The sequence below is a fragment of the Carassius carassius genome, chromosome 23 (assembly GCF_963082965.1).
Source record: "Carassius carassius chromosome 23, fCarCar2.1, whole genome shotgun sequence".
Lineage (NCBI taxonomy): Eukaryota > Metazoa > Chordata > Actinopteri > Cypriniformes > Cyprinidae > Carassius > Carassius carassius.
This window is the reverse complement of record NC_081777.1, coordinates 5,334,625-5,346,253: the sequence shown is the minus strand read 5'-3', so window position 1 is coordinate 5,346,253 and position 11,629 is coordinate 5,334,625. Positions and strand designations below refer to the sequence as shown.

At 38.0% G+C, this 11,629-nt stretch overlaps 1 protein-coding gene across 4 annotated transcripts in view; it reads right to left on the bottom strand.

Moving 5' to 3' along the window:
* Window positions 1-5,111: 5,111 nt before the first annotated feature.
* Window positions 5,112-11,629, bottom strand: part of aplp2 (amyloid beta (A4) precursor-like protein 2) — a 92,211-nt gene continuing 85,693 nt past the window's right edge. For 3 of the 4 annotated variants that reach the window (XM_059506073.1, XM_059506074.1, XM_059506078.1), the window contains 4 exons: window positions 10,736-10,818; window positions 8,540-8,596; window positions 7,033-7,209; window positions 5,112-6,068 (listed from right to left, as the gene is read on the bottom strand). In XM_059506073.1, the coding sequence (XP_059362056.1) occupies window positions 5,967-6,068; window positions 7,033-7,209; window positions 8,540-8,596; window positions 10,736-10,818 (419 nt within the window). In that variant the 3' untranslated portion in view covers window positions 5,112-5,966. The remainder of the gene's footprint in view (window positions 6,069-7,032; window positions 7,210-8,539; window positions 8,597-10,735; window positions 10,819-11,629) is intronic. The other variant, XM_059506075.1, reaches the window with a different exon arrangement.

Here is an 11,629-nt window from a genome sequence, read left to right as displayed (position 1 = left end):
TGTAATCTCAGCCAAATATTGTATTATCCGAACAAACAATACATCAATAGAAAGCTTATTTATTCACATCTCAATAAAAAAAAAAAAAAAAAAAATTACCTTTATGACTGGTTTGTGGTCCAGGGTAACAATTTATATAATTATATAAACAAAACCCCTTTCAGGATTTCTTTAAAGTCTGAATTTCATAAATTAATTCCTAAAAATGTCTTAAATCAGAAAATCTTAAATACATCAACTAGCATTGAATATTACATGCACAGTATATTTCTAATTGAGATACAGATTGAACGTGATATTGGGGTTTTCTGAAACCCCCAGAAATAAATAGTTGATGGTTAAAACTGCACTGGACCAGACAGGACTAGCAAAAAGTGCTCGGCCCTGACAAGTCATGGTTTTGTCTCACCAGGAGTGATGGTCAGACTTGTGTTCATCATTAAAGGAGGGAGTGTTACACTGTCTGAGGTCTGTAGTCTTGAACGGGATTGATTTGGAGGTGGAGGGTCATTCATTGTCTGGGTCGGTGTGTCACAGCATCAGACTGACCTTATCGTGCCTTCAGACTCATCCTGACATGATCCTCCAGCAGGACTCTGCAAATCTGCAGGTTCAGTCTCTCTTAGTTGTTGAATCTTCTTTCAAGTATTTAGACGTTAGAATAGTTCACCCAAAAAATTATAAATGTACTCACCCTCAGACCATCCAAGATGTAGATGAGTTGGTTTCTCAGCAAGTGATGTAATGCTACATTTCTCCAAATCTGTTCCCATGAAACAAACTCATCTACATCTTGCGAGTGCACTATCAGCAAATTTCCATTTTGGGGTGGACTATTCCTATAAAGAAGCTTGTGGATACAACACATACTGACTGTAACTTTTGCTTTTCCAAGTAATAAAATTAGTTTTGAATTGAAATGCATGTGGGTGCATACTGTATATATGTTTCATTATGAAATATGTAAATGTAATTCCTGCATATTTTATAATAATAAATATATACACACATATATATACACAGTACAGACCAAAAGTTTGGACACCCCTTCTCATTCAAAGAGTTTTCTTTATTTTCATGACTATGAAAATTGTAGATTCACACTGAAGGCATCAAAACTATGAATTAACACTATAACAATTATATATGGAATTATATACATAACAAAAAAGTGTGAAACAACTGAAAATATGTCATATTGTAGGTTCTTCAAAGTAGCCACCTTTTGCTTTGATTACTGCTTTGCACACTCTTGGCATTCTCTTGATGAGCTTCAAGAGGTAGTCACCTGAAATGGTCTTCCAACAGTCTTATTACTTGTTGGCCCTTTTGCCTTCTGTCTGCGGTCCAGCTCACCCCTAAACCATCTCGATTGGGTTCAGGTCCGGTGACTGTGGAGGCCAGGTCATCTGGCGCAGCACCCCATCACTCTCCTTCTTGGTCAAAAAGCCCTTACACAGCCTGGAGGTGTGTTTGGGGTCATTGTCCTGTTGAAAAATAAACGGTCCAACTAAACGCAAACCGGATGGAATAGCATGCCGCTGCAAGATGCTGTGGTAGCCATGCTGGTTCAGCATGCCTTCAATTTTGAATAAATCCCCAACAGTGTCACCAGCAAAGCACCCCCACACCATCACACCTCCTCCTCCATGCTTCACGGTGGGAACCAGGCATGTAGAGTCCATCCGTTCACCTTTTCTACGTCGCACAAAGACACGGTGGTTGGAACCAAAGATCTCAAATTTGGACTCATCAGACCAAAGCACAGATTTCCACTGGTCTAATGTCCATTCCTTGTGTTCTTTAGCCCAAACAAGTCTCTTCTGCTTGTTTGCCTTTCTTTAGCAGTGGTTTCCTAGCAGATATTCTACTATGAAGGCCTGATTCACACAGTCTCCTCTTAACAGTTGTTCTAGAGATGTGTCTGCTGCTAGAACTCCGTGTGCCATTGACCTGGTCTCTAATCTGAGCTGCTGTTAACCTGCGATTTCTGAGGCTGGTTACTCGGATGAACTTATCCTCCGCAGCAGAGGTGACTCTTGGTCTTCCTTTCCTGGGGCGGTCCGCATGTGAGCCAGTTTCGTTGTAGCGCTCGATGGTTTTTGTGACTGCACTTGGGGACACTTTCAAAGTTTCCCAATTTTTCGGACTGACTGACCTTCATTTCTTAAAGTAATGATGGCCACTCGTTTTCCTGTACTTAGCTGCTTTTTTCTTGCCATAATACAAATTCTAACAATCTATTCAGTAGGACAATCAGCTGTGGATCCACCTGACTTCTGCAGAACAAAACTGATGGTCCCAACCCCATTTATAAGGCCAGAAATCACACTTATTAAACCTGAGAGGGCACACCTGTGAAGTGAAAACCATTTCAGGTGACTACCTCTTGAAGCTCATCAAGAGAATGCCAAGAGTGTGCAAAGCAGTAATCAAAGCAAAAGGTGGCTACTATACACACACACACACACATATACAGGTGCTGGTCATATAATTAGAATATCATCAAAAAGTTGATTTCACTAATTCCATTTAAAAAGTGAAACTTGTATATTATATTCATTCATTACAAACAGACTGATATATTTAAAATGTTTATTCATTTTAATTTTGATGTTTATAACTGTCAACTAAGGAAAATCCCAAATTCAGTATCTCAGAAAATAAGAATATTGTGAAAAGGTTCAATATTGAAGACACCTGGTGCCACACTCTAATCAGCTAATTAACTCAAAACACCTGCAAAGCCTTTAAACGGTCTCTCAATCTAGTTCTGTAGGCTACACAATCATGGGGAAGACTGCCGACTTGACAGTTGTTCAAAAGACGACCATTGACAACTTGTACAAGGAGGGCAAGACACAAAAGGTCATTGCAAAAAAGGCTGGCTGTTCACAGAGCTCTGTGTCCAAGCACATTAATAGAGAGGCGAAGGGAAGGAAAAGATGTGGTAGAAAAAAATAAATAAAGTGTACAAGCAATGGGCATAACCGCACTCTGGAAAGGATTGTGAAACAAAATCCATTCAAAAATGTGCGGGAGATTCACAAAGAGTGGACTGCAGCTGGAGTCAGTGCTTCAAGAACCACTACGCACAGATGTATGCAAGACATGGGTTTCAGCTGTCGCATTCCTGGTGTCAAGCCACTCTTGAACAACAGACAGTGTCAGAAGAGTCTCGCTTCAAAAAGGACTGGACTGCTGCTGAGTGGTCCAAAGTTCTCTTAAATTTTGCATTTCCTTTGGAAATCATGGTCCCAGAGTCTGGAGGAAGAGAGGAGAGACACACATTCCACGTTACTTGAGGTCAAGTGGAAAGTTTCCACAGTCAGTGATTGTTTGGGGTGCCATGTCATCTGCTGGTGTTGGTCCACTGTGTTTTCTGAGGTCCAAGGTCAACACAGCCATATACCAGGAAGTTTTAGAGCACTTCATGCTTCCTGTTGCTGACCAACTTTATGGAGATGCAGATTTCATTTTCCAACAGGACTTGGTACCTGCACACAGTACCAAAGCTACCAGTACCTGGTTTAAGGACCATGTTATCCCTGTTCCTAATTGGCCAGCAAACTTGCCTGACCTTAACCCCATAGAAAATCTATGGTGTATTGTGAAGAGGAAGATGCGATATGCCAGACCCAACAATGCAGAAGAGCTGAAGGCCACTATCAGAGCAACCTGGGCTCTCATAACACCTGAGCAGTGCCACAGTCTGATCGACTCCATGCCACGCCACATTGCTGCAGTAATTCAGTCAAAAGGAGCACCAACTAAGTATTGAGTGCTGTACATGCTCATACCTTTCAGTTGGCCAGCATTTCTAAAAATCCTTTCTTTGTCTTGGTCTCAAGTAATATTCTTATTTTCTGAGATACTGAATTTGGGATTTTCCTTAGTTGTCAGTTATAAACATCAAAATGAAAAGAAATAAACATTTGAAATATCAGTCTGTGTGTAAACAAATGAATATAATATACAAGTTTTACTTTTTGAATTGAATTAGTTAAATCAACTTTTTGATGATATTCTAATTACATGACCAGCACCTGTATATGTGTGTGTGTGTGTGTATGTATATACACACACACACGCGCGCGCGCGCAGGTCATATAATTAGAATATCATCAAAAAGTTGATTTAACTAATTCAATAAGTAATATATTATATATATTTATATAAAGTAATATATTTAATATGCTTTTATTTTATATTGTAAACTGAAATCAGACTACTTATGAGATATGAGAACATTCATGCATTTTTTTTTATACTGGTATAAAAAAGTAGAATAAAGAAGACCAAAAATGACACCAACATGGAAGTAGTGAATTTATTGATGTGTTTCCCAACTGTAACCAAGAAGCCATTTTCCACTGGATTCCACCATATTTTACCTCTAATGTATGACCTTTGTATTATTTTTCCCCTCACCCCATGACCATTTCCACAATCAAGCAGGCAATGACAAGGTCCAAGATTGGAGCCATTTAGGTGCATAGTGAAAGTCACATACAGAAATACTGTCACAGGAAGAGAGAGAGGAAAAAAAAGAACTTAAAAATATATATCATAACATTTCATTTAAGAACAATGCAAACCACAGGCTGTCCTTGATAAAAGCCATAATTGCGACATCAACTATACAAAGTCAGGGATACAAAGTCAATTTTTTCCTTGCCTTGCATCGCAGTGGACATGCAAAACATTTCTTGCACTTGCCTTGGCCTCCAGCTGAGTAACTTATCAAGGGTATGTCCTTGTAGGAATTAACATTTATATATATGTTATAACTCATAGTATTATAAACAACATATATCGTAGTATTATAATTACGGCCCACTTTATGCTCTTTTTGATGTAAGTGATGTGTGCAAAGTATTGCCACACAATAAAACTCTCCATGGCAATTCTCATTAGGCAGCTATTAATAAAAATACAGTATAACTGCGATAAACCTAAACTGAATACAACATTTTATCAGGTCAGATTTACTATAAAAGGGAGCGTTGGAGTGTGTGCATGTAACAGCAGGAAAAATAACATTAATTCAGAGTAGAGCGACATTTCAGTGTGATATGGGAGACTGGAGGCCTTTAACCTTGTGGCCCTTCCAACAAATTTGCACCAATCATGTGCAGGGGCCGCATTGTTTATCGGTCCAAGTATATGACACCATAACCAAAAGATAAAAACAAATGACATCGTAAATGTTACTGAAATCAGGCACCTCTACATTCACAATCAGCCAAAATATCTGGCAGGCTGTCACACCATTCAGTTTGAACCTTTCATCGTATCTTACACAGGCGATGGTATCAGATGTTTGGACCGGGAATATCAGTCCTTAATCTCAAAGTTTAAACCTGTAACCTCTGAAAAAAAAAATTACTATGAATAAATTGACCATCTACTTTTTCTATTTATGTATATATTGTGTGTTTTTAATAATTTCAAAGTAAATGATTTAAGGATTTTCTTTTCATATTTTCTGATTCACTATACATTTAATTCGTTACAAATAACCTTCATATACAAGCAATCTATTTAAAAGAAGTATATCCTGGCGGCCGGCGATGGTGTAGACAAACTGCTGTCTCATTTTGATTGTTTCAGCTTTGCTGTACCTCTATAGACTAGATCTGAACTTTATAAAATTTACATTTAAAATAACATTACAATACGTTCTGATTTCAAATACGGAAAATCAATTCCAGGCTAATTTGCAGAATCACATTCTCCTGTTTTAAAACAGTTGACTTTAAAATAAAAGAAAAAGTTATAAGAGCATAAGATTGCGCTCCATGGTACAACAGTAGCAGTATTAGAAGTAGCAGTATTAATAAACCATTGTTTTTTGTTTTCTTTAAAATGAACCAGAATATGCATTCCAAATGCATGAAATTATTTGAGAGCAGTTTTATAATTGGTCAGTAGTATGTTCACCCCTCTCTAGCACCCCACGAAGGCTAAATCTGCATCTGCTCCAGATATTTGTAGGTGGGGTTTTCGTAGCCGTGGTTCTGCATCTTGCTCAGGTGACGTTCTTCTGGAGATAGCATAGGATCAACCTGAAACACAAGAGGAAGATTTAAGATATCAGTACCTACAACATAAGCAGCTATTCAAAAGTTTAGGAACAGTACGATTTTTTGTAATGTTCTGGAAGTCTCTCATGTTGACCAAGGCTGCATTTATTTGATCAAAAATACAGTAAAAACTGTAACATTATGAAATATTTTTATGGTTCCTATTTTAATGCATTTCAAAAATTTTATTTATTCCTCTGATTGCAAATCTGATTTTTTTTAAGCAGCCATAGCTCTGTCAATCTTAAGTGTCACAGGATCCTTTCAGAATAAGTTGACAAAAAAAAGAAAAATTGCTCATCCTCAAACCATTCAAGATGTGTTTGTTTCTTCATCCGAATGGATTGGAAATGTAGCATTCCATCACTTTCTCACCAATGGATGCTCTGCAGTGATAAAAACATCACAATATTCCGCACCACTCCACTCAATTATCAATTAACGTCTTGTAAAAAGAAAAGCTGCACGTTTAAAAAAAAAAAAAAAAATCATCTTTAAGGCATTTTAATTTGAAATCCTCACTTGTGGATTATTGTGATGTTTTATCAGCTGTTTGGACTCTCGTTCTGACGGCACCCATTCACTGCAGAGGATCCACTGGTGAGAAAGTGATAGAATACTAAATATCTCCTAATCTGATAAAGAAACTTAGATGGCCTGTACATTTTCTGCAAATGTTCATTTTGTGCAGTTGTGCAGCGTAATTTTGTGAGAGAAATGTTACTGACAACAAACCTTTCAACAGTCGTGAATATTCATTAAATATGTTATATAATTAAATGAATATAAACTTTCCTTTGAACCTCCTTGTCCTTGTGTGCTCTGAGTGAGAGTATTATCCTTCACAGCGATTGAGTGAGTCTGTCTAGCCTGTTTGCTGTTCTCCTCAAGGTTGCATTGAAAACACTAAGAGTGAATGGAGCGTCACGTGTGACCGTTATCTCACCTCCACAATGCCGTGACTGATGGTGCCATACTGCCTCTTCCTCAGCAGCACCAGACTGATCACAATCACCGTTGCGATGGCCACTGCAATCACCAGCAGGCCAATCAGAGCGCTGCTTCCGAAGCTGAACTCATCCACCAGGGGGCGGAACGTCTCCTGCTCTGATCCACCGCTGAACTGGGAGGGAAAAATAAACACCAGTGTTATTTACTCCAAAAGCACAAAGAGCCCAGACAAACATGGTTAACAGACATCTTAAAGAGCTGTCGATGCCACTGAAGCAGGGATCTCATTATGTAACGCATGTACAGTGAGGCACAGAATGGTTGTTGTGCCATAATTGGTTACAAATAAGAATCAAAATAATTTTCTACAGATAGAGGCAAAAGAGATTCTCTAAAAATGTTTTGATGTTTCATCACACTCCACATGAATATCATAAATTTTAAAAGCCTGTTTTTTGTTTTTTTTTTGTGCTTCTTAAAGGGACAGTTTTTCTGTGGGACACAAAAAAGATACTTTGAAACATTCATACTGCTCTTTTCCAGCATTCCAACAAAGATAAAGAAAGTCATACAGGTTTAGAATGATAAAATCTATAAATCAAAAATACCACTATAAGGTTTTAATAATTATTCAAATTATTTTAAATAGAGATGTCCATAATGTACTATGATAATGGCATATGGCACAAAGGAAAAATCTTTGCAATCACTTTCGGAGTTAATTTTCCAACCTATGAATGTTAAAAACCTTTACAGCTCTTCAAAATCTACCAACTTTAAAGAACTTTAGTATCTAAAGGAATTTATTTCTTGAAGAATCTTGGAGGCGTTGCCACAGTTCTTCTGGATTTATTCAGTCTCAGTTTGTTCAGTTTCTTCATGTCATTCCAGACAGACTGGATGATAATAAGATAAGATATCCGTGTGGAGCACGGATTATTACAATTAATGGCTAAATGAATGTTTGGAAATGTAGACTGATATTTCCTACTGACACACTACAGCAAAAGATAACTGCCTTAAAACCATTTTGAGCTGGGGAAAATACTTGAAAGGCCAAAAATAACAATTGCCAAAAAAGGCCGAAAATGAAAATTTTCATCTCGACTACTTTAAGAATGAAATTGAGCTTTAACATGAATGAATATGTTTGGTGGTATTGATCTGCTTCACAAAGTGCTAAATGGACTGAATGCGCACTGACAGCCGTGCCTAGCAATTTTCACAACCAAATGTTAAGTGCAAAATTCCATTTGTGTGAAAGTTTAATGATGACAAACGATGACCCGTATCCACCGGACATGCTCATGCGATCGCATTAAAACCATGCACGTGCTGTGGAACCTTGTGGATCAACAATATAAGGTCATGAATGATGTAAAACTGTCATTTGCTCACAGACCGAACAGAAGCAGACTACTGTAATCTCCCTCCAGCTCATAATCCGAGACTGCAGTGTTTGACAGTACTATGTATTGGACACAGGAGAGCACTGTACTTACCAGAGGATCACCACCATTCAAAATCACTTCTTTAACATCCAGAGTCTCATCAATCACCTGTCAACACAGACAGGGCAGACTCAGTTACATCCTTGGGAAGTGAAGAGTGAGTCATTGTGTGCCTGATGTGCAGTGTGTTCGTTTTCTGAAAGGGCATTAGCGAATAGTCAAGATCAAGGGAACCAAATTAAGCTGACTCAGTTGTCTGTGGTGGTTATGGTGCTGGTTTACAGCAATAGATAGGTAATAAATACTGTGAGCAAATCCAAAATAATTCATGATCTTTAATACAGTGACTACGTCCTTGTTGGAAAACATGGCTGTCAGCATTTAATGCAGGAAAGATAATTTTCATCTTGGTATGTTGCTATTAAACAAAACACCTCAACATACATTGCAAAACTTTGCCTGATAGCTCCTTCATTAATAGTCATTATTTACTCATGTCAATTCCAAACCTCTATAACCAACTTCTGTAAAACATAAAAGAAGATATTTTGACATTCACATTGAATTTACATTCATTTCAGTTTTATTTTGTCCACATAAATACTCAAAACACCATCTTCCCCAGAAGAAAACGTCATACAGGTTTGGAAATACATGAGGATGAGTAAATGATGACCGAATGTTGATTTTTGGATCGACTATCTCTTTAATGTAGCTTAGATTCTCTCAAACCTCTGATAGCTCCTCTATGTGATTTCAGAGGCAAGCATGCAGAAATACTGTACAAACAAAACAAGCTGAACATGAGCCACATTCTTCAGAGAGATCGTGCACTGCATGTGTCTAGCTCCAGTCCTCCACAACCACACAGGCTCTTGTGTGAGCTGCGATAAGAGACTGGAACGTGACTGGGAAATACGTGAACGTGGCATGCAATGAATGCTGGGATATGAATGAGAAGAGTGAAATAAAGCAGATTTGTCTATCTGAAAGGAGATAGCAGTGACTGCAAGGCAGTGGAAGAGGTGCTAAAGTTGTATAAGGTTAGATTTTAGGCTCTGGTTCAGCTATAGATGTTTAAATAAACAAGTATGCAAGAAAGAATTCCAATCTCAACTCAACATGCAAATACTTTTAGATTTTAAACCACTAACATTCTATCAATCCAAGTCAATGAGAGGAAAAAGTTAAGAAATTAAAGTTACAATTTAAAGAGTTTGATATTTACTACCCTCTCAGTCTACAGCACTTTCTAAAAGCAAGTCAGAAATCATGAGACTAATTGTGATTAATTTAATTTGTATGCAGCCATTGTTTTAAATAGTGTAAAAAAATAAAAAATAAAAATAAAATAAACCAGTTGCAGTTGTACTGTCTGTGCTTGCTTTGGAACAAAATGTCTTAAAATATCTTCCATAAAGTATTTTAATCATTTTGTGCAATGACAATGCAAAAATACAATTTTATTCTGCCAAAAGCATATGGTCTTAAAGCGATAGTTCACCCAAAAATGTTCCTTCATCAGCAGCACCACTTGCACGTACTCTTGTGATTGCACATCGAAGACTGACATTTGTTTCATTTGTAGTATTAAATGTAGTATTCTCCTAGTTTCCTAAAGTAACGGTTGTACCACTGATGTGGACTATTTTAACCATGTCCTTACTACGTTTCTGGGCCTTGAACATGGTAGTTCTGTTGCAGTCTATGGAGGGTCAGAAAGCTCTCGGATTTCATTAAAAAATATCTCTTCATTTGTGTTCCAAAGATTGGAAAAACACGAGGGCAAGTAATTCATGACAGAATTTTCATTTTTGGGTGAACAATCCTAACCTTTTTTACAAACTATAAATGGCTTTTATACATTAGATAGCCGTCTTTATATTTTAAAAGAGAGGTGACCATCATATTTGGGGGTCAAAATGTTTAATAAACGCAGAAAATCTCAAACTAGTGCTGCCTTGCAAATGCAGTCAAGTCAAATAAGTTCAAATGGCAGTTATAACTATGAGAACATAGTTATATAAATAAATATTACAGAGCATCTGGTCTTTATTAAATAAGTGTTCATCTAGGTGTATCAAGAAGCCAATTATTGATTTTATTATTAGCACTTAAACTGAACGTGTATGAAAATCCTGCAGTTTTGTTTTTTTGTTTATGTTATTTTAGTCATGAGAGTCGGCACAGTGTTCGCAACAGATCAGTAAAGCGTGTGTGGTGTTGAAGGCAGGCTGGTGGGCTCACCACATTTTCGCTGATCTTGTTCTTGCTGTTGATGACTTTTTCCTCTGCTCCAATCAGACCATCCAGACTGTTCATGCCAGAGCCTGCAGAGGGAACAGCCAATCAGAGACCGGAGGACAAGCTGGAATCTGGCATATCGGAATTCATAAAACTCGAATGCTTACAAAAATGTCTGTGACCAACAGTAGCTGCAATTAGCTAAATAACCTCAGCTTCTATCACAATCCAAATCCTGGCCAGAATCCTGCTGCCTTGCAGTTTTGTTCATTATTTTATTAAATACGTGACACGCCAACACAGACTCATTCATTAGTCATGCATTTATTTGTTTGAAGTAGAAGTTCAGAGTCCTGGATCAGTTCAGACAAGCTCGGTGCAAAATTCAGCTCGGAGTAAGAGGTGTGATCTATTGTGGTCAAAAGGTCTCTTCCTGGTAGAATTAGTGTCTTGGGACATCCTGTGAGTGAGCACTTGTTTCCAGTAACAGCTCTATGAAAATACATCCTCGCCCCACATAGTAAACAATTAAAATCAACACGAAACTTGATTCATAAACCATTTTACTTCCATAATGGGACATTTCTGAGTGAAACAAATGACTAGATGGTCAAACGTGGTCATTTCACACAAGAACCAGGAATCAAGACAGTTGAGCGTCTACATGTTGGGAACTCAGATGGCAATCAGGATGTGAAGGCTAATGTTCAAGAGCAAGATGGCAATTCGTGATGTACGAATCCACGATAGTCACATCCTAATGGAGTTCGAGTCCCGGGCCGGCAGGAACTGTGGGTGGGGGGAGTGCATGTACTGTTCTCTCTCCATCCTCAATACCACGACTAAGGTGCCCTTGAGCAAGGCATCGAACCCCCAACTGCTCCCCGGGCGCCGCAG